We start from the raw sequence: 23,400 nt of genomic DNA on the forward strand, positions 1-23,400 counted from the left end.
CAGAGACTTCGTCTCAAAGAAAAAAAAAAAAGTAGAGAAGAGTGAGAATGAAAAAATTGCTGCAGTTAATATGACAATGCTAAGAACTGTCCTAAAGTATAAGCCATGAATCCACAGATGGAAGAAGCACAGTAACACTCAAATAGGATAAACAAAAATAAAGCCATACCCAGACATCTTGTAGTAGTGAGGTTGTAAAACACAAAAAACAAGGACAAAACCATAAAAGCAACCAGGAACAACAGATTATCTATGAATGAATAATATTGAGACTGTCAGATTTATTTTTCTTTCTTTTTTTTTTTTTGAGAAGTAATCTCACTCTGTCACCCAGGCTGGAGTGCAGTGGCAGGATCTCAGCTCACTGTGACCTCCACCTCCTGGGTTCAAGCGATTCTCCTGCCTCAGCCTCCCAAGTAGCTGGAATTACAGGCGTCCACCACCATGCCCAGCTAATTTTTGCATTTTCAGTAGAGACGGAGTTTCACCATGTTAGTCAGGCTGGTCTCCAACTCCTGACCTCGTGATCCGCCCACCTTGGCCTCCCAAAGTGCTGGGATTACAGGTGTGAGCCACCACACCCGGCCCTAGACTGTGAGATTTCTTATCAGCAACAATAGAGGTCAAAAGACAATGGTGGCCGGGAGCTGAGGCTCATACCTAGAATCCCAAGACTTTGGGAGGCTGAGGCGGGTGGATCACCTGAGGTCAGGAGTTCGAGACCAGTCCAGGCAAGATGGCAAAACCCCATTTCTACAAAAAAAAAATACAAAAAAATTAGCCAGGTATGGTTGTGTGCACCTGTGGTCCCAGCTACTCAGGAGGCTGAGGCAGGAGGATCGCCTTAGCCCCAGGGGCAGAGGTTGCAATGAGCCGAGATCTTGCCACTGCACTCCAGCCTGGACAACAGAGTAAGACCCTGTCTCAAAAAAAAAAAAAAAAAATGAGTGTTAAAAATTTAACAATAGCTGGTAAAAAAAAAATATATAGAAGGCATAAAATTTCCAAAATGGTACAAGAAAGAAAATGGTGGCCAGGCACAGTGGCTCACGCCTGTAATCCCAGCACTTTGGGAAGCCGAGGTGGGCAGATCACCTGAGGTCAGGAGTTCGAGACCAGCATGGCCAACATGGTGAAACCTTGTCTCTACTAAAAGTACAAAAATTAGCTGGGCATGGTGGTGGGCACCTGTAATCCCAGCTACTCGGGAGGCTGAGGCAGGACAATCGCTTGAACCCGGGAGGCAGAGGTTGCAATGAGCAGAGATCCTGCCACTGCACTCCAGCCTGGGTGACAGAGACAGACTCTGTCTCAAAGAAAAAAAGAAAATGACAAGGGAATAAATAACCCTCTACTGGAAATTGGAAAAGGAAAACAGTTAACAGAGGAAACCATGGAAACAGCACATTTTCTTTATATATACGTATGTATCTTGCAACACTGAGGCTGTAGACTCTGAGAGCTGGCATCCTGTCTTGTTATATCCCCATGCGTATACAACAGCACCTGACACAAAGAAATTGCTCATTAGCCCAGTGCAGTGGCTCATGCCTGTTATCCCAGCACTTTGGGAGGCTGAGGCAGGAAGATCACTTGAGCCAAGGAGTTTGAGACCAGTCTGGGTAACATAGGGAAACTCTGTCTTTACAAAAAAAACAAAACCAAAAAATAGCAGGCATGGTGGCACGTGCCTATAGTCACAGCTACCTGGGAAGCTGAGGTGGGAAGATCACCTGAGCCCAAGAGTTTGAGGCTGCAGCGAGCAACAATCACACACTACACTCCAGCCTGAGCTGGAGACAGTGGAGTCAAAAAAATTTTGTCCCCCGAAATTCTGGTATCTAAACATGTATGTCACTTTCTATATATTACTGAGTTCTATTTTTCTCTATAACGTAACTTTAAAGATCCTGTCTCAAAAAAAATAAAAATAAAATCCCATTCCAGCAGATATAGCTTAAAAAAAAAAGAATATAAATAAAAATTGAGGTCATGCCTGGCACAGAGGCTCACACCTGTAATCCCAGCATTTTGGGAGGCCGAGGTGGGCGAATCACTTGAGGTCAGGAGTTCGAGACCAGCCAGGCCAACATGGTGAAACCCTGTATCTACCAAAAATCCAAAAACATTAGCCAGGCTTGGTGGCTCGCACCTGTAATCCCAGCTAATCGGGATGCTGAGGCAGGAGAATCACTTGAATGCGGAAGGCGGAGTTTGTAGTGAGCCAAGATCGTGCCACTGCACTCCACCCCAAACCCCGTCTCAAAAAAAGAAAAAAAAATGCTGGCCGTGATGGCTCACGCTCATAATCTCAGCACTTTGGGAGGCCGAGTAGAACAGACCATTTGAGCCCCAGAGTTCAAGACCAGCCTGCGCAACACGGTGAAACCCCATCTCTACTAAAAATACAAAAATTAGCTGGGCATGGTGGGGGACGCCTGTGGTCTCAGCTACTTGGGAGGCTGAGGCAGGAGAATCGCTTGAACCCCGGAGTCGGAGGTTGCAGTGAGCCCAGATCGTGCCACTGCACTCCAGCCTGGCAACAGAGCAAGACTCCATCTCAAAAAAAAAAAAATGACCTTTTTTTTTTTTGAGACAGGGTCTTGTTCTGTCACCCAGGCTGCAATGTGGAATGCAGTGGTGCAATCATAGCCCACTGCAGCATTGACTTTCTGGGCTCAAGAAATCCTCCCACCTCAGCCTCCCAAGTAGCTGGGACCAAAAGCATGCACCACTATGCCTGGCTAAGTTTTCTTTGTGTGTGTGTGTGTGTGTGTGTGTGTGTGTGTGTGTGTGTGTGTGTGTGTGTGTGTGTGTAGAGATGGGGTCTTACTATATTGCTCAGGCTGGTCTTGAACTCCTGGCCACAAGCAATCCTCTGGCCTTGGCCTCCTGAAGTGCTGGGATTACAGGCATAAGTGACTGTACCCAGCCAAGGTCTTGATGTACACATCTTTCTTTCTTTTTTTTTTTTTTTTAAGACGGAGTTTTGCGCTGTTGCCCGGGCTGAAGTGCAATGGCGTGATCTCGGCTCACTGCAACCTCTGCCTTCCTGCCTCAGCCTCTCGAGTAGCTGGGATTACAGGCATGGCCACCACACAGGGCTAATTTTTTGTATTTTTAGTACAGACAGGGTTTCACTATGTTGGCCAGGCTGATCTTGAACTCCTGACATCGTGATCCTCCCACCTCGGCCTCCCAAAGTGCTGGATTACAGGCGTGAGCCACTGCACCCAGCCCACATCTTTTTGTTGTTGTTGTTGGAGATGGAGTCTCGCTCTGTTGCCCAGGCTGGAGTACAATGGCACAATCTCAGCTCACTGCAACCTCCACCTCCCAGGTTCAAGCAATTCTCCTGCTTCAGCCTTCCAAGTAGCTGGGATTACAGTTGCCCACCACCACGCTTGGCTAAGTTTTGTATTTTTAGTAGAGACCAGGTTTTGCCATGTTGGCCAGGCTGGTCTTGAACTCCTGACCTCAGGTGATCCGCCAGCCTCGGCCTCCCAAAGTGCTGGGATTACAGGTGTGAGCCACCGCGCCCAGCCACAAATAAATATCCTCACCCTTGTCTGTGTTCTCTGCTATACATCTTATCAAATCTTTAGACAGTCTATTGACTTCCTAAAAAGTTAATGATTTTGGTCATGTGCAATGGCTCATGCCTGTAATCCCAGTACTTTGGGAGACTGAAATGGGTGGTTTCCCAGGAGTTCAAGACCAGCCTGGACAACAGAGTGAGACCATCTCCAAAAAAAAGTGACTTTTAAGTTTTAAATTTTTACATGATCAAGTCTTTCCATCGTTTATTTCTTCTGTCACTGCTGAGTTTAAAAAGTATTGGTTTTCAAATACCTCATAACTTCCAGTTCCCTTTGAATATGAGGATGTGTTAAACTCTGTATTAATAAGGAGAATACATTTGGGACATGCATGGTCTCAGGGTGTTTATAGACTTGGGAAACAGAAGTTGGTCTGAATTTACAAAGACATCAATCTGTGAATCTGGAAGTATTCCTGTGCAGGGCCCATATTAGTAGCATTACAAAATATAAATATTGGAAACCTAAAAGGTGAACATGTTGGGTTTGTTTCCTTCTTCTGTCTTCCTTTCCTTCTTTTTGTTTTTTAATCAGACGGGGTCTTGCTATGCTTCCCAGGCTGGTCTCTAACTCCTGGGCTCAAGCAATACTCCTGCTTTCGCCTCTGAAAGTGCTGGAATTACAGGCATGAGCCATGGTGCCCAGACTGAAATTCAACACACGGGTTATATGCCCACTGAAAAGGCAAAATTAATTAGAAAAGAGGTTATTGGCTGGGTGCAGTGGCTCATACCAGCACTTTGGGAGGCCGAGGTGGGCGTATCACTTGAGACCAGGAGTTCAAGCCCAACCTGGCCAACATGGTGAAACCTCGTCTCTACCAAAAATATAAAAATTGGCTAGGCGTGGTGGTGCGTGGCTGTAATCCTTGTTACTCCGGGTGCTGAGGCAGGAGAATGGCTTGAACCCAGGAGGTGAGACTCCGTCTCAAAACAAACAAACAAACAAAAGGTTATCATCAAAAGATTAATCTTTTCACTATTCCCCAATGTTTCCTTAAAACAGTTTTCATAATTTTGTTTGACAGCATTAGTGATAAAAAGGCAGACTTTATTTATTTATTTATTTTGAGACGGAGTCTTGCTCTGTCACCCAGGCTGGAGTGCAGCAGTGCCATCTCAGTTCACTGCAACCTCCGCCTCCCGGGTTCAAGCAATTCTCTGCCTCAGCCTCCCGAGTAGCTGGGATTACAGGCACCCGCCACCACACCCAACTAATTTTTGTATTTTTAGTAGAGACGAGGTTTCACCATCTTGGCCAGGCTGGTCTTGAACTCCTGACCTTGTGATCCGCCCACCTCAGCCTCCCAAAGTGTTGGGATTACAGGCGTGAGCCACCGCGCCTGGCCTAAGAGGCAGACTTTAATTTTTACTTTATTTATTTATTTTTTTGAGACGGAGTCTCCCTCTGTGGCCCAGGCTGGAGTGCAGTGGCGCCATCTTGGCTCACTGCAAGCTCCGCCTCCTGGGTTCATGCCATTCTCCTGCCTCAGCCTCCCAAGTAGCTGGGACTACAGGCGCCCGCCACCACACTCAGCTAATTTTTTGTATTTTTAGTAGAGATGGGGTTTCACCATGTTAGCCAGGATGGTCTCAATCTCCTGACCTCGTGATCCATCCACCTCGGCCTCCCAGAGTGCTGGGATTACAGGCGTGAGCCACCGCGTGCGCCCGGCCTTAATTATTTATCTTTTTGAGACAGAGTCTCACTCTTGTCGCCCAGACTGGAGTGCAGTGGCATGATCCCGGCTCACTGCAACCTCTGCCTCATGGGTTCGAGCAATTCTCCCACCTCAGCCTCCCGGGTAGCTGGGACTACAGGTATGGACCACCACGCCCAGCTAATTTTTGTATTTTTAGTAGAGATGGGGTTTCACCATGTTGGCCAGGGTGGTCTCGAACTTCTGACCTCAGGCGATCCACCCGCCTTGACCTCCCAAAGTGCTGGGATTACAGGTATGGGCCACCGCGCCCGGCCTCATGCTTCTTTATGTGCCAATTAAGAGACGTCTTTTGCCGATAAGTAAATTTACAGATCGCACATTGTAATAACGGTTTCTCGCCAATGTGAACAATCTGGTGCACTACCAGATTGTGGGAACTCTTGAAGGCCTGAGCACTGTATTCACAGACAGAATCCCTTTGATCTGTATGATGTTTGGCATGTCATAGAAGTTGCTTCTGGAGCCTACAGAGTAGTCCACAGGAGGGATGCAGACATACATATTTTTTCTTCAACAAATGCTATTTAACGTGGTGCTGTCAATAGCCAGGATGGGCAAGGACAGTTCCACATCCTTCCATCTCACAACGGACATACTGGGTTGCAGGCTTTTTTCTCCTTCTGGGTAAATGTGGACTTTTGCCATCTTTCCATCTTCTTCCTCTCTTCCTCGGAGGTTCCTTATCCTCCCTAATTTCATTCTCCTCTTCTTTCACCTCCACCTCTACTTCCACTTTAATTTCCTTCCTCTCCTTCTCTCCTTTCACCTTCCCTGATTTTCGCGTGGCTTTGGGGTTTCCCTTTCTAAGAGGGGTTTGTAGGTCTCATCTCTTGGGTCAACTTTGAATGGCATCTCCTCTTCACTGATTAATCTCTTCTTCCTCATTGCTAATGCCACCTGGAGACTGATGCTCTTCTCCAACATCATAATCGAGTTGGTCTGTACTTGGTTCTGATTTGCAGATGAGCTGCAATGAACCAGTCTTGCACCGAGAGCTTCAGGTGTTCTCTGTATCACCATGAGGAGAAACACATGTCCTGCTCCTACTGCACCATCCCCGGCTAGGTCTGGATGCAGCAATGTAAAATTCCCGAGGGAGGGCAGAATCATTTTCCTCTTTTTCTCCTTTGCAATCTTTATCAGTTGTTGGCATAGGAGTCGTGGACTCTTCTTGCCCTGAACTGGAGGTGGGGATTTTGCGGCCTGGGGCTGCTGCCTGGGAACATCGGGAGGCCTGGCACGGGGGCTGCTCCTCCCGCGCTGGGATACTCGGCCTTCCTCTGGTGGGATACAGCAGCCCTGCCTCGGTCCCGACCTCCCCTCAGCCCGCGGCTGCTAGTGGTCCCTGCAGGCGCCACCGCCACCTCAGGCGGCCTTTGTTGGGGGGCTTGTCAGGAGCTGCCTTGGCCGAAGAGGCAGACTTCTAAAAACAGAATTTAGGGTACATCGAAATATAGGACTCAGTGAAAGTGACATGCATCTTTTGATCTCAGAATTTGGGGGATCGACGTTTGATTAATGTTCCTGTTATCACTGCTGCTCTTGTGGGCATTGTTCATCTTGCTGAAATTATCTTTGATCTCAGTGCCCTGCAGGTCATTGTTGGTAGCTAAGAGCTGCACTGTCCAATACATTAGCCACTCACCATATGTGACTATGAGAATTTTAAACTTATGGTCGGGTGTGGTGGCTCACACCTATAATACCAGCACTTTGGGAGCCCAAGGCAGGCAGATCACTTGAGGTGAGGAGTTCAAGACCAGCCTGGCTAACATGGTGAAACCCTGTCTCTACTTTAAAAATACAAAAATCAGCTGGGCTTGGTAGCGGGTGCCTGTAATCCCAGCTACTCACGAGGCTGAGGCAGGAGAATCGTTTGAACCTCGGAGGCGGATGTTGCAGTGAGCCGGGATCGTGCCACTGCACTCCAGCCTGGTTGACAGAGGGAGACTGTCTCAAAAATAAATAAAATTTAAGCTTAAAATCCAGTTCCTAAGTCATTAGCCTACCATATGCAGAAGCTCCATGCAGCCAGTGGCTAGTACACTGGACAGTTCAGATACGGGATGTGCCCATCTCAAAGGAAGCTGTCTGACAGCTTTGCCTTGCAAATCTTTCAAAATTCCCAGTTGTCTCCTAGGCTGTTTCCCTCACCCCTATCTCACGGAGCTCTCTCCTCAAATTCTGTAATTTCAGGTATTCTTGTTTCTCCTTGTAGCTCCACACTGACGCTATTCAAAATGGGGGCTCAATAAACATTTGCTAGTAAGTATGCAGTGCAGGCCGGGCATGGTGGCTCATGCCTGTAATCCCAGCACTTTGGGAGGCCGAGGCAGGCGGATCATGGGGTCAGGAGATACAGACCATCCTGGCTAACATGGTGAAACCCTGTCTCTACTAAAAATACAAAAAAATTATCTGGGTGTGGTGGCATACGCCTGTAATCCCAGCTCTCGGGAGGCTGAGGCAGGAGAATCGCTTGAACCTGGGAGGCGGAGGTTGTGGTGAGCCGAGATCGTGCCATTGCACTCCAGCCTGGGCAACAAGAGTGAAACTCCATCTCAAAAAAACAAACAAACAAACAAAAACGCAGTGCCACACAACGGAAGGGAGGCATACACCGCTGCTTTGAACCTGCTCCATGTTTGATGGACTCTAGCAGATCTGCCCCTACTCTGCTGTCATTGAATGTGCATTCTCCTTGTTTAGTTCCAAACTGCTCTTCCGCTGATGAAGAGAGGAGAGCCGGGTGTAGGCACAAATACTGATCAGAATCTACCCAGGACCTGCAGTCTCTCTAGTCCCATCTCCCATTCAGGAGTTGCGAACAGGTACTTTTATCTAGTCAAAGATCTTTACAGAAACTTGAGAGCTGTAACCACATATATTTCCTCAATATTTCTCACCGCAATTGTTAGGTTAGACCCTGACAACTGAGCTACACCACTACTGGGACTGACCCTTGACTCAGAACTCTCCCCAAGGAAAACTTCAATATGACCTGGATATTCAATAACATGCAATACTTGTCAATGTTCCTAAGTGCTATAGTGCCCCATTCCTAGCAATGAAATACAGATAAAGCAAATAGCATGTTATCTGTTACATCAAGATGGTGAACACACAGGTATCAATGTACTAGTCTTTCCAGGTTTTCTGTAAGTATAAAATTTTTCCTAAAAAAATTATCTGACACCAGTGGCATATTTAGTGCTTTTTATTAACAGTATTACTAAGGCAACTCATCGATGCTGAAGTCCCATCTAGTATGCTATTTTTCATGCCTCAGGTCTAATAAATTTTAATAAAACCAGAATGACTAGATGCTATGGTCTGAATGTGCCCCCTCCCACCCAATTGATACACTGAACCCATCACTGATGTAGTATTAAGAGGTGGGGTCTTTGGCAGGTGATTAAGTCATGAGAGAATATCCCTCATGAAGGGGATTAATGCCCTTATAAACGAGGCTGCGGGCTGGGTGCAGTGACTCATGCCTCTAATCTCAGCATTTGGGAGGCGGAAACAGGTGGACTGCTAGAGGTCAGAAATTCCAGACCAGCCCGGGCAACATGGCGAAACACCATCTCTACAAAAAATAAAAAAATTAGCCAGGCATGGTAGCTCGTGCCTGTGGTCCCAGCTATCCAAGAGGCTGAGGTGAGACGATCGCTGGAGCCCGGGAGATTGAGGCTGCAGTGAACCTTAATCATGCCACTGCACTCCAGCCTGGGCGACAGAGCAAGATCCTGCTGTATCAAAAAAAAAAAAAAAAAAAAAAAAAAGCCTGGTCCTTCCGTCCCTTCTACCATAAGGAGTGTTCATTCCCTATGGAAGATGCAGAAAAAAAGGCACCATCTTGGACCAGAAAGCCGCCCTTGCCAGACACTGAACGTACCAGCACCTGGATCTTGCATTTGCCAGCCTCCAAAACTGTGAGAAATAAATTCCTATTATTTATAGGTTACCCAGTCTAAGGTATTCTGTTACAGCGCAGGAACAAACTAAGACACTACAACTTTCAGAAAGACTTATCTGGTTAATTTAGCTTTCTGGTGAAGTGAGGGTTTGACAACCCATCTTTTTGTTGTATCAGTATGTTCCCAAATTCTTTCCTGATTTTACACAGTACAATGAGCCTAACAATGTTTCACAAATTGTGCAAGGTCTCCTAATAGCTATTTTCAATAGCAATATGCTGTCCAGCCCTGTAAACAACAATTTTTGACTGTCTTGCAGAATAGCTGACCAGGCTTTCAACTTGTAACAGCATGAGGTTGCTTTACCAAGTTCCCTAGTATGAGCTGCTTTTTATTATTTTATTTTTTTTCAAGATGGAGTCTCGCTCTTGTTGCCCAGGCTGGAGTGCAATGGCATGATCTTGGCTCACTGCAACCTCCACCTCCCAGATTCAAGCAATTCTCCTGCCTCAGCTTCCCAAGTAGCTAGGATTACAGGTGCCCGCCACCACACGTGGCCAATTTTTGTATTTTCAGTAGAGACAGGGTTTCACCACGTTGGCCAGGCTGGTCTTGAACTTCTGACCTCTGGTGATCCACCAGCCTCGGCCTCCCAAAGTGCTGGGATTACAGGTGTGAGCTACCGCGCCCAACTATAAGCTGCTTTTTAAATCTGCTTTTAATCACCTTGATAAATACCACTGATTAGTGCCTAACTATGTGCCAGAGCACTATATACTTCAGTATTCTCAGGTAGCTCACAGAACCCCTGGCACATAGGTGGAAACGCCAGTAAAGATGGTAGCACTGTGCTCCTCAGCTGCCATCTAGCACACGCCTGGATCGTCTGGGCTGCCTTCCAAGTCTCTTCTTCCCATTCCACTGCTTTAGTGCCAATCAGCACATGTAAGTGCCTCTCTCAAGAAATAATTCTGCAGTACTCACTTTGGCAGCACATATACCCAAATTGGAACAATATAGAGAAGACAGCATGGCCACTGCCCGAGAATGACATGCAAATTCATCAAGCATTAAAAAACAAAACAGTTAACTGTAGATTTGGGTAAGCAATTTCACTTTTTTTTTTTTTTTTTTTGAGACAGTTTCGCTCTTGTTGCCTAGGCTGGAGTACAATGGTGCAATCTTGGTTCGCCACCCCCTCTGCCTTCCAGGTTCAAGCAATTCTCCTGCCTCAGCCTCCAGAGTAGCTGAGATTACAGGCATGTGCCACGACACCCCGCTAATTTTGTATTTTAAGTAGAGACGGGGTTTCTCCATGTTGGTCAGGATGGTCTCAAACTCCCAACCTCAGGTGATCTGCCTGCCTCGGCCTCCGAAAGTGCTGGGATTACAAGGGTGAGCCACCACGCCTGGCCCAATTTCATTTATTTTCCAAGTCTGATACTATCAGTTGGTAGGCTACCAAATTCTTGCACTAATTTCTATGAAGCAAGCTGACTTAATCATCTATCTATACTAGCTCATCTGCCTGAGATGCTAAGAATAGTGAACATTTACTGGAACATACTATATATCAGACACCTCTAGGCTCTTTGTAATAATTTCCTCTTCATTCAACCTTCTCAAAATACCCATGGGGCAGATACTATTATCCATATTTCACAATTGAGAACACCAATGAGGCTCAAAGAAGCGAAGTTGCTCAAGGATAAAAAGATTGGCCAGTGGCTCACGCCTGTAATCCCAGCACTTTGGGAAGCCGAGGTGGGAGGATCACTTGAGGTCAGGAGTTCAAGACTAGCCTGGCGAACGTGGTGAAACCCTGTCTCTACTAAAAACACAAAAAATTAGCCGGGCGTGGTGGCAGGTACCTGTAATCCCAGCTACTTGGGAGGCTGAGGCAGGAGAATCACTTGAACCCAGAAGGCAGAGGTTGCACTGAGCCAAGATAGCGCCATTGCATCCTGGGCAACACAGCCAGACTCTATCTCAAAAAATAAATAAATAAATAAAAATAAGAATTTTTTATTCTTGCCTTATTTCGTAGCAAACATAAAACCATCCTGATTTTAAAAGCCAACACTGTTCTTTCTCCTTTTTCCTTGGATCACAAGTTCATACAGAGTCAAGCAAGTGCCCCAAAGAAAAACCCCAAAATTGAAAACAAGTGTATTCCCTTCAGAAAAATCAAAGCTAGAATGTTTAGCTATTGAAGTGTTTTCCCCCAGACTGAGATCAAGTGACTTCACTGCAGTGGCTCAAGAGTGGATGACTCCCTCCTTCCAAATAAAGCACTTATTGCTAATTAGCAGGCCAGAGTAGACTGGATCCCTCATAATTGGAGACTTCAAAGTGTTCAGAACTTCAAGCCTGGCCTATGAAGTAAAAAAAAAAAATTTTTTTAAGTAGAATTGCAATTTTATTTTTCTCCAGAGAAGTTTTTCTTCAGTCCTTAACAACTCCGCTCCTTATACGGGCTTTGGTGGAGGTCATGGGGCAGCACCTGCAGGTCTACATTGGGGTGGAGGTGTTCGGTCCTTGCCTGCTTCATGAGCTCGATTCCTGACCACTGTGCTGTGAATGGCACAACTCACACGGTAATGTAGCTTCACATCCAGCCTGGGAAGTACACAGGCGTCAAGGATGCTCATTTCAGAAACATCGCTGACTGCTGCGGCCTCTATGTTTCAAATGATGAATTTCTTAATAGCCTTGTCATTGGGCACACAACAACCACAGTTCATACAGCAAATGGGCTGCAGTGAACGGCGCACACCTGGTTGTGGACCTCTTTGGCACGACCATTGTTTCTTCTTTGTTATCTTGGAGGTGCAGGCCCAAGAAAGATGAACTAAAAATCTTAATTTGAGGGTGACTAAACAAATCCTTCAAGACCACTTACCCCAAATCCACATTCTGCAAGACAGTTCAAGAAGAAAGGCAAAGTAGCCATCTATCTCAAGGGGCTATGGGCTCCACAATACTTAGCACTTGTCCCCAAGTGTAAACACTTCCCATGGTGTGCTTCCTCCGTCTCCCAAGTTAGGCACAACGATGCCAAGGTGCTGTCATCGACACTCCCATCCTTTAAGAATTTCAGGCCAGTTGTTGTGGCTCATGCCTATAATCTCACCAGTTTGGGAGGCCAAGGCAGGGGGATCACTTGAGCCCAGGAGTTTAAGACCAGTCTGGACAGCATAGTAAAACCCTACCTCTATAAAAAATTTTAAAAATTAGCTGAGAGTTGTGGTGCACACCTGTGGCCCCAGTTATTTGGGAGGCTGAGGCAGCGGGGTCAAGACTTCAGTGAGCCATGACTGTACGACTGCACTCCTCCAGCCTGGGCAAGAGTTAAGACCCTATCTCCATTAAAAAAAAAAAAAAAGCATTTCAAACTAACAGTGGTTTAATTCTTCCTTTAGTATCTAGGTAAAACTGGTCTTTCTCTATAAAGTCTACTATGTTCTGGTCTAGTTTCAAAAAGTATAAACACCCTGAAATTAAAACATGAAATATTAAGAAAAAAGATGATGTGGAGGCCAAAAACCAGGAATGAGGTAGTCAATAGTGTGGCTATGTGACCCCTCATCTCACACTTCGCAGAGGCACGTTCAGGAAGCCACTGGCAGCCACTGCACAAGGCTGCTCCAAGATTCCATGTCACCTGGGCCTGTGAGTTATTTGAAACAGCAACCTAACCCCACGCCAAGCTGGGCTGTTTTCTCCCAAGGAATTCTCAACTGTCTTCAACAGAATTTCTGTGCAAGTCAGCCCCAGACAGTGGGAAGGTGGTGTTATGCCTGGGGACGTGGTTTCTCCAAGCAGCAGTGATGTTTGGAGATTAATACTGAAAGCTGCGCTTTGTCTGGATATCATCAAGAATCTGCTGCAGCTCCTCATCTTCAAACCGTCCCTCCAAGCTACAAGAAAATGAAAAGAAATGAGTGATTTGGCGACTTGCAATTTCCCCACACTCTTCTTTGAGGCGTGCTAATCTACTGCCCACATCTCTAACACCTTTACCTTTCATCTGGATTTCTTTTCCACTTTTCCTGATAAAACATTACAAAATATTTCAAACATATAAAAGATAAAAGGTATAAAAAATATACCTTTACAGTTAGCCCCACTTGACTTAGAGGTTTTTTTTTCTTTTTTTTGAGATGGAGTTTTGCTCTTGCCTCTTAGGCTAGAGTGAAGTGGCACGATCTCGGCTCACCGAAACCTCCGCCTCCAGGGTTCAAGTGATTCTCCTGTCTCAGCCTACCAAACGGAGTCTTGCTCTGTCGCCCAGGCTGGAGTGCAGTGGCGCAATCTCGGCTGACTGCAAGCTCCGCCTTCCGGATTCCCACCATTCTCCTGCCTCAGCCTCCCAAGTAGCTGGGACTACAGGTGCCCGCCACCACGCCCAGCTAATTTTTTGTATTTTTAGTAGAGACAGGGTTTCACCGTGTCATCCAGGACAGTCTCGATCTCCTGACCTCGTGATCCGCCCACCTCGGCCTCCCAAAGTGCTGGGATTACAGGCGTAAGCCACCACACCCAGCCCTCACCCAGCTAATTTTTATATTTTTAGTAGAGACGGGGTTTCACCACTGGCGAGGCTGGTCTCGAACTCCTGACCTCAGGTGATCCTCCTGCCTCAACCTCCCAAAGTGCTGGGATTACAGGCATGAGCCACCACGCCCGGCCCTGCATTTTTTCATTTACTGTCTTCATGTTTTCTAATGGTATCAACCTCCCAAAGTGCTGGGATGACAGGTGTGAGCCACCACACCTGGCCAGAGTTTTTTTTTTGAGACGGAGTGTCGCTCTATTGCCAAACTGGAGTGCAGTGGCGCAATCTCGGCTCACTGCAACCTTCACCTCTCGGGTTCCGGTGATTCCCCTACTTCAGCCTCCCAAGTAGCCGGGACTACAGTCGCACACCACCACACCCAGCTAATTTTGTATTTTAGTAGAGATGGAGTTCCACCATGTTGGCCAGGATGGTCTCAACCTCCTGACCTTGTGATCCACCTGCCTCGGCCTCCCAAAGTGCTGGGATTACAGGCTTAAACCACTGCGCCCGGCCCAGAGTTCTTTAATAAGCAGGAAAAGTGGATGGCTGTGTATACTCTGCTAGACCAGTACCTTCCCTCCTTCCCCAGAAATAACCACCGTCCTCAATTTAGTATTTATCATTGCCATACATTTAAAAAAAATTTGTTTTGCCATACATATTTTTATACTCACTACACATTTATGGATACATAAATAATATGCAGCACAGTTTCAAACTTTATAAGAAATGGCATCATACTTTATTTATCCTTCTGCAATTTTTTTCCTCAAAATTCATTCTGGCATATGTTGATATTCCATGTGGTTCTAGTTCATTGATTTTTTTTTTACTGCTGTATAATAAACATTGTATGATTATACAATGATTCATTAATCCATTTTCTTACTGGCCAAGAGATTATCAAATTTCTGCTATCATTAGCAGTGGAGCATGAGGCTGGGCACCGCGGCTCATGCCTGTAATCCCAGCACTTGTGAGGCTGAGGCAGGCAGATCACTTGAGGCCAGAAGTTTGAGACCAGCCTGGCCAACATGGTGAAACCCCATGTCTACTAAAAACAAAACAATGCAGCAATGAACACTAAAATATATGTCTCCTTCTAAACTTGTGTGAGTTACCTTTAGGGTATGTACCAGGAATGGATTTTTGGAACTTGGAGTATATTCGTCTTTACCAGACATAGCCAAATCACTCTCCAAAATGATTGTTCTAATTAACACTCACAATCCTACCATCAGCGTACAGAAGTTACAGCTGTTTCATATTTTTGCTATCACTTGGTGTGGTATAAAACCATCATTCTCACACACTGTTAAAAGGGCACTTTCGGCTAGGCACGGTGGCTCACGCCTGTAATCCCAGCACTCTGGGAGGCCGAGGCGGGTGGATCAACTGAGGCTGGGAGTTCGCGACTAGCCTGACCAACATGGAGATACCCCATGGCTACTAAAAACACAAAATTAGCCAAGTGTGGTGGTGCATGCCTGTAATCCCAGCTACTCGGGAGGCTGAGGCAGGAGAATCGCTTGAACCCAGGAGACGGAGGTTGTGGTGAGCCGAGATCACACCATTGCACTCCAGCCTGGGCAACAACAACAGCGAAACTCCGTCTCAAAAAAAAAAAAAAAAAAAAAAAAAAAAGGCACTTTCATTCAATATTGGCAATTATGTACCCAAATATATAACGCATACACATTTTAGACACACCAATTCTATTTGTAGGAATTTATCCAGTATACAGAGAACTTATCACAACTGGTACTAACCTTGGGATTAGAGCCTTGGACTCCTCAGCAGTCTCTGGGCAAAGGTTGGCCAAACAGGCCAACTCAAACTTATGAAGCTTTTTCTGGAGTAGCAAGCTAATCAAAAGGGAAAAAAAAAAATCAAAACAATCAAAAACAAATAACAAAATTCAAAGAGTAATCAACAGGAAAAAAGGGATCAAACGTAGCTAGTATTTAAAAATAGCTAGACGGCCAGGTGTAGTGGCTCACACCTGTAATTCCAGCACTCTGAGAGGCCAAGGCGGGTAATCACTTGACGTGAGGAGTTCGAGACCAGCCTGAGCACCATGGCGAAACCCTGTCTCTACTAAAAATACAAAAATTGCCAAGGCACAGTGGCTCATGCCTGTAATCCCAGCACTTTGGGAGGCCGAGGCGGGTGGATCAACGGAGGTCAGGAGTTCAAGACCAGCCTGGCCAACGTGGTGAAACCCCGTCTCTACTAAAAACACAAAAATTAGCTGGGTGCAGTCGCGGGCTACTCCCAGCTACTCGGGAGGCTAAGGCAGGAGAATTGCTTGAACCCGGGAGGCGGAGGCTGCAGTGAGCCAAGATCGCGCCACTGCACTCCAGCCTGGGTGACAGAACTAGACTCTGTCTCAAAACAAACAAACAAAACCAAAAAAACAAAAAACTAAAAAAATTAGCCGGGTGTGGTGGTGTGTGTCTGTAGTCCCAGCTACTTGGAAGGCTGAGGCATGAGAACTGCTTTAACCTGGGAGGTGGAGGTTGCAGTGAGCCAAGATCGCACCACTACACTCCAATCTGGGTGATGAAGTGAGACTGTCTCAAAACAAAACGAAACAAAACAAAAAAAAGGTAGAAGAGGCCAGGCTTAGCAGCTCATGCCTGTAATCCTAGCACTTTGGGAGGCCAAGGCAGGAGGATCACTTGAGTCCAGGAGTTCAAGATGTCTTCAGCCTGGGCAACATAGTGAGACCTTGTCTCTAAAATCAATGAATAAATACATAAAATAAAAATAGCTAAGGGAGACTTGACATGTTCCTAATACATAGAAATGATCAATACCCTCAATACCCTAACATACTCATTACACATTCTAAGTAACAAAATATCACATGTACCTCATACATAGGTACAAATACTATTATCTATCTATCTATCTATCTATCTATCTATCTATCTATCTATAGGCTGGACATGGTGGCTTACCTCTAATTCGAGGACTTTGTTTTTTTTGAGATGGAGTCTCACTCTATGTCACCCGGGCTGCAGTGCAGTGGCACGATCTTGGCTGACTGCTACCTCCCTCTCCCGGGTTCGAGCACTTCTCCTTTCTCAGGCTCCCAAGTAGCTGGGACTACAGGCGTGCGCTACTACGCCCAGCTAATTTTTGTATTTTTAGTAGACAAGATTTCACCATTTTGGTCAGGCTGGTCTTGAACTCCTGACCGCAAGTGATGTGCCCATGTTGGTCTCCCAAAGTGCTGGAATTACAGGCATAAGCCACTGCACCCGGCCAATCCCAGCACTTTGGGGGGCTAAGGTTGGAGGATCAATTGAGGCCAGGAGTTTGAGACCAGCCTGGACAACACAGTAAGTCTCCCCATCTCTAAAAAAAATAACAAAAAAAGTTACTTCCCCACTAACAGTACCATTTAGATCACACATACTGGACTTACACAAAATATGACAGATTCATATTTGAATCTGTTCCCACACTGGAGTACAGTGGCACAATCACAGCTCACTAAAGCCTCAACCTCCCAGGCTCACATGATCCTCCCACTTCAGCCTCCCAAGTAACTAGGACCACAGGTACCTGCCACCACACCTGGCTAATTTCTGTATTTTTTTTGTAGGGATACGAGTTTCACCATGTTGCACATGCTGGTCTTGAACTCCTGGCCTCAAGAGACTGGTCCACCTCAGCTCCGCAAAGTGTGGATTACAGGTGCAAGCCACCACACCTGGCTGAAATTCTGGTCTTCTAAGTTGCCCAGGTTGGAGTGCAGTTGCGCAATCTCGGCTCACTGCAACCTTGGCCTACAGATTCAAGTGATTCTCCCGCCTCGGCCTCCTGAGCAGCTAGGATCAATGGTGTGTACCACCAGCTAATTTTTTGCATTTTTAGCAGAGACAGGTTTTTGCTATATCAACCAGGCTGGTCTTGAACACCTGGCCTCAAGTGATCTGCTGCCTCAACCTTCCAAAGTGCTGGGTGTGAGCCACCATGCCCAGCCTAACATTATTTTACTTAAATTCACAAGTGACACCTGGGAAAGGGGGAGGGGACAGCATTCTACATGCAGTTGTCCAGTGGTTTGGATTAATAAAAACTTTCTTTTAGCACTCACCTACGAACACTGGCAATGGTCTCTCTGTTTTTGAAACGACTGAAACGGGCTGTGTAGTTTAATGTTTTCATGAAGACTTCTGAGAGCTCCTGTTCATCCTCTGCACTCTCATTCTGCTGCTTTCGATGTTCCAGAAGCATATGAACTTCTGAATTTAGAAGTGTCTCGGCTGTTTCAAACTCTATTTGTGAGAAGCATAAATGGCAGCTGAAAATACTCCTTCAAAAGTTTGCTTCTAAATGTTCGCTGTGCATTTGAACATTTCTCTGCCCCTGCAGAAATCGAGGGGTTTCCTACTCCACATCTGCTTGTTTTTGAACTTTTATTTTAGGTTCAGAGTGCATGTGCAGGTGTGCACTACAGGGAAAATGGGTGTTGTGAAGGTCTGGCGAACAGACTATTTTGTCATCCAAGTGATAAGCACAGTACTGATACATAGTTTTTCAATCTGCACCACCCACCCCCTCAACTAGGCCTCAGTGTCTGTTGTTCCCTTCTGTCCATATGTACTCAAGGTTTAACTCCCACTTAAAAGAATGTGGGGTGCTTGGTCTTTTGTTCCTGTGTTAATTGCTTAAGTGAATGGCCTCCAGCTCCATCCATGTTGCTGCAAAAGATATGATTTCGTTCTTTTATTTTTTTTTGAGACAAAGTCTCAATCTGTCACCCAGGCTGGAGTGTAGTGGCATGAATACAATTCACTGTAGCCTTGACCTCCCTGAGCTCAGGTGATCCCCCATCCCTGTCTCAGCCTCCGAGGTAGCTGGACTGCAGGCACACGCCACCACACCCTGTGTGTTGTTGGTAGAGATGGGGGTTTCGCCACACTGCCCAGGCTGGGATCTCCTCCTTTTTTATGCCTGCAGCTACTCCACATCTTTAAGTTCACCCACAGTTACATACCACAAGGCACAGTTACATACCACAAGGCACAGTGGAGTTCACGAGACACTAACATTTAGCTTGTCTGAGCTAGATTCTGACACCAAAAACCTGACCTAGACATGCTACTAAGTAATGACACATAGACTAGTTACTGATTTCAAGAGTACACTGCCAATTCCTTCCCTCTAGCCGGCATCAGCTCATCATCTTCCTACTTCCATAATGCTAGTATTATACTCTCAATTTTAAGAATTGTTACATGTTAAATAGGGCCAAGTGTCTGGAAATAAATATAATGTACCCCAAAATCTATTTTTGTGCACACACAAATGTTATAAGCAATTTTTAAGAATTAGGTTTGAGAGAAAAAGAAACCCATGGTCCCTTTTCATAATATACGGCTACCTTCTACATTTCTACAATAGTTCTGTTAAAAAATGCTGTTACCCTTGGGAAAATCATTCTCTCCCTTACGTTCCTGCAGGATCTTATGTTCCTAATGTTTATCTCGAAGTATTAGAGATAGTTTTTATCTGCCTTTCTCTTAACAGTGAGTTCCCTTAGAGTAGGAACCATTCATAAACATGAATTCATGTTTATAACCCCACACTGAAGAGGAAGCAACAGTGAGGAAAAGCCAAAACGACTTGCAATTTCACATTTACATGTGCTATGGGTCTGTTTACTATCAGGGAAATCACTAACACCTCCCTCAGAGTAATGCCTTCCCATTTCTCAAGCCAGGTAACTGACAAGAGCTTCATTTTCCTTTTACAACACAGACAGTTTTAAGTGGTGGGTCAGGAGGAAACTGTATTTTTATTTGAAAGGTACTCATTGCTACTAAATAGAATAGGCTGCCAATACAGTTGGAGCACTATTGAAATAAAATTAAAATATAAATTAAAAAATAGGTAACCAAATACTATTTTCTACCTGAGGGCAGGAGAGTTTAAACGAAAACCTCAGAACACCTTCTTTTTCAGTCTTCTAGCCTATAACAGGGGATGTACTACAGTGAGAGCCCATTTGTATACCAGGAAAGTTACCTCTTTTAATCCTTAACACTGAGGCAGTGTAGGTACAGAAGAAACTACTGCCTCACAGCAATGAGTAGAAGAAAAGGCATTATATATCAGGACTGCAGAACCTCCAAACTCTGAAGTGACAGTAACAAATGACATCAAGCCAAAAAAAAAAAAAAAGGGAAGAAGCAGCTAATCAGTTACAAATCTGTTTGTTGGAACTTTGATGCTTTTACAGGTCCTGGAAAAATCAATGTTAAGAGATGCCTCCCAGGCTAAGCGCGGTGGCTCACGCCTGTAATCCCAGCACTTTGGGAGGCCAAGGCAGGTGAATCACCTGAGGTCAGGAGTTCGAGACCAGCCTAACATGGTGAAACCCCATCTCTACTAAAAATACAAAAATTAGTCGGGAGTGGTGGCACATGACTGTAATCCCACCTACTCAGGAGGCCGAGGCAGGAGAATTGCCTGAACCCGGGAGGTGGAGGTTGTGGTGAGCCGAGATTGTGCCACTGCACTCCAGCCTAAGGCAACAACAGTGAAACTCCGTCTCAAAAAAAAAAAAAAAAAAAAAAGAGATGGTCCCTTTCTGCACTAAACCAAATTACTTGTTAAATGGAAAGGAATGGAACTTTTAGGACACCAGGAAACTGGTCAACTGTCCCTATTTCTCATTAAGAACAATACCCAAGTACTACTAATACATTACCCTCACTCCCTTCAACCAAGGAAGGTCAAGGCAGCCAAACTGTAACTCAGAGGGCCTAGGAAAGTGGTGTCTGAGACCTACCACAGAGCTTTTGGGAGGCATTCCCAGGATTCAGCATCAACAAAATGGGGATGGGGGAGGCAGTTCAGACACTTTTGTGTAACTATGGAGAGGAGGGATCCAAGACTTCTCCCCATGGCTAATCCCAAGGAACATTTTCAAGTGAAAGCGCGCACATGCGCGCACATACACACACACACACACACACACAAAATTTATTTAGAAACAAAAGGAAATAGATCAGGGGATCTGCCTGTTATTTTCTCTTGTGCAAATATTTTAAGAACAATGGCCATAATTAATCTCTGTTGCTAAAAAAGGAAAAACAACTCCTTGGCTGTATGTCATCTGGAAATTTTACCGAGGATACGTCATTACGACCATTAATAGGCCAGGTGCAGTGGCTCACACCTATACTTTCTAACACTTCGGGTGGTCGAGGCGGGCAGGTTACCTGAGCCCAGGAGTTCAAGATCAGCCTGGGCCAAATGGTGAAACCTTGTCTCCACAAAAAAATACAAAAATTAGCCAGGAGTGGTGGCCTGCACTTGTAGTCCCAAGTACTCCAGAGGCTGAAGTGAGGTGAGAGGATTACCTGAGCCTAGGGAAGGCTGAGGCTGCAGTGAGCTGTGATCACACCACTGCACTCCAACCTAGGTAGCAGAATGAGATCCTGTCTCAAAAAAAAAAAAAAAAAAAAAAAAAGGCAGGGCGAGGTGGCTCACACCTGTAATCCCAGCACTGGGAGGCCAAGGTGGGTGGATCACTTGAGGTCAGGAGTTCGAGACCAGCCTGGCCAACATGGTGAAACCCCGTCCCTACTAAAAATACAAAAATTAGCTGGGCATGGTGGCGGGCGCCTGTAGTCCCAGCTACTTGGGAGGCTGAGGCAGGATGGCTTGAAACTAGGAGGGGTAGGTTGCAGTGAGCCGAGATCACAGGCACTCCAGCCTGGGTGACAGAGTGAAATCTTATCTCAAAATAAAATTAAAAGAAAAATAATTAAAAAAATAAATTAACAACTAAAATAGTAAGTTCTAACGTATTAAACCGTAAAATACAAAAAACACATAATAAACATTTTTTCATTTTTATATTTTTTATTTCTTAGAGGGTAGTATTTCCGTTTTAATTTTAAATTTATTATTTTGCCAGGCAATGGCTCACATCAGTAATCCCAGCACTCTGGGAGGCTGAGCTGGGTGGATCACCTGAGGTCAGGAGTTCGAGAACAGGCTGGCCAACATGGTGAAACCCCAGCTCTACTGAAAATACAAAAATTAGCCGGGTGTGGTGGTGGGCACCTGTAATCCCAGCTACTCGGGAGGCTGAGGCAGGATAATCAGTTGAGCCCAGGAGACGGAGGTTGCAGTGAGCCGAGTTCGTACCACTGCACCCCAGCCTGGGCAACACAGTGAGACTCTGTCTCTAAATAAGTAAATGAATGAATGAATAAAAGAATAAGATAGGTCAGGTGCCGTGGTTAACTTAAGCCCAGGAGTTTGAGACCAGCCTGGGCGACATAGTGAGACCCTGTCTTTACAAAAAAAAATTTTTTAATGGGCCAGGTATGGGGGCGTGCATCTGTGGTCTCAGCTACTTGGGAGGCTGAGGTGGGAGGATAGCTTGAGCGGTTGAGAGGTTGAGGTTGCAGTAGGCTTACTCCAGCCTCGACAAGAGGGCGAGACCCTATCTCAATCAATAAATCAATAAAGTGTAAGACAGCTGTATACATTTTCAAGTTTTTGAGCTGAAGACCTCATCCCTAGGAATACCCTCCCCAACCACTTAAAGTGCGTGCGTGAGAAAACTCAAGGCTGCCAAAATAATTTGTTTGTTCCAGCCAACAGCTGAAGATAGGACTCTGTCTCTCTGCCTCTGTGGGAGGGTAGGGGCCTAACTTCGACAGGTGCGCCAGTCAACAAACCAAGCGGGGTTCACACGGACCAATCCTCCTCTTCCCGCTTTTTTACATTTCTCACTTCCCCGACTCCCCCGAGCCCCCGCTCACCACATCCTTATTCCCTAATTCTCCGTTAAAACGCCCAAAGGTTCTGTACTAATCGAAGTTGAGTTCGGTTCACGCTGGGCTCTTTTCCCTAGTGCAACAGTATATTACTGTTTAAAAATCTGTCCTTACCACCTGAGTGCCCGGCTTTGTTTATCTTTGACACAGGTCCCCGGAACTTCGCAGTTTGTTATCACATAAAATAACCCAGTTGCCCAGGCGGTCCCTCCCAAGGCCATGTTCCCTCCCCAGCCCCACGCCACGCCGGGGCTTGCCCAAGCCGCAGCTGAGGCAGGGCCTTGGGCGAAGCGCGCATAACGCCAGGCCTGCGGCGACCACGCGAAGTGGCGCGGGGGAGTCTGGCAGCCCCGAGCCCAACCTTTAGGAAAGATGAGCTGTGAGGCGTCCTCCTCTACGTCGCCAGCCCGCGGATCGCTGCCACCCGCCGCCATCGCCGCGCCGCGCCGCGCCGCGCGCCACCACCAGCGCCGCCGGAAGCAGAAGCGCGGAGCAACAGCCGCGGAAGGGGCGTGGTCTCGGGAGGGGCCCCGAGGGGTGGGCGGGGCCGGGAGTGCGAGCCGGACGGGGCGCAGAGAGGGGACCGGTTGGTGAGGTCCTGGAGGCTCCCCGCCACCGAGGGGCGCCCTGCACTCCCTCTCTTCTCCCATGCTCCTCGCCGCGCAGACGTCCTGGGGCAGGTCCCTACGCCTTTCTGGGCGGAGGAGGTCAGATGAGATGCAGGAACGCCTGCTGATGGAGAGCAGGGCAGCCGGCTCCGAAAGTGCCGGGTCCAATTTCCTTC

General features: G+C 46.4%; 1 protein-coding gene, 1 non-coding gene and 1 pseudogene across 2 annotated transcripts; 1 reads left to right on the top strand and 2 right to left on the bottom strand.

The window, feature by feature from the left end:
• Window positions 1-4,937: 4,937 nt before the first annotated feature.
• LOC101128185 (E3 ubiquitin-protein ligase ZFP91-like) lies at window positions 4,938-11,793 on the bottom strand (annotated as a pseudogene).
• LOC115933829 (U6 spliceosomal RNA) lies at window positions 10,219-10,324 on the top strand. The gene has a single exon (XR_004069679.1). It is a non-coding gene; the product is annotated as a U6 spliceosomal RNA (small nuclear RNA).
• Window positions 11,252-23,130, bottom strand: POLR2D (RNA polymerase II subunit D). The gene is made up of 4 exons (XM_004032530.5): window positions 22,978-23,130; window positions 17,912-18,092; window positions 15,573-15,668; window positions 11,252-13,162 (listed from the first exon to the last, which is right to left on the bottom strand). Exons 1-4 carry the CDS (start codon window positions 23,048-23,050, stop codon window positions 13,084-13,086), a joined length of 429 nt encoding a protein of 142 aa, XP_004032578.1. The 5' UTR covers window positions 23,051-23,130; the 3' UTR covers window positions 11,252-13,083.
• Between the last annotated feature and the right edge of the window lie 270 nt (window positions 23,131-23,400).

The sequence above is a fragment of the Gorilla gorilla genome, chromosome 11 (genome assembly GCF_029281585.2).
Source record: "Gorilla gorilla gorilla isolate KB3781 chromosome 11, NHGRI_mGorGor1-v2.1_pri, whole genome shotgun sequence".
In the NCBI taxonomy this organism is placed as follows: Eukaryota; Metazoa; Chordata; class Mammalia; order Primates; family Hominidae; genus Gorilla; species Gorilla gorilla.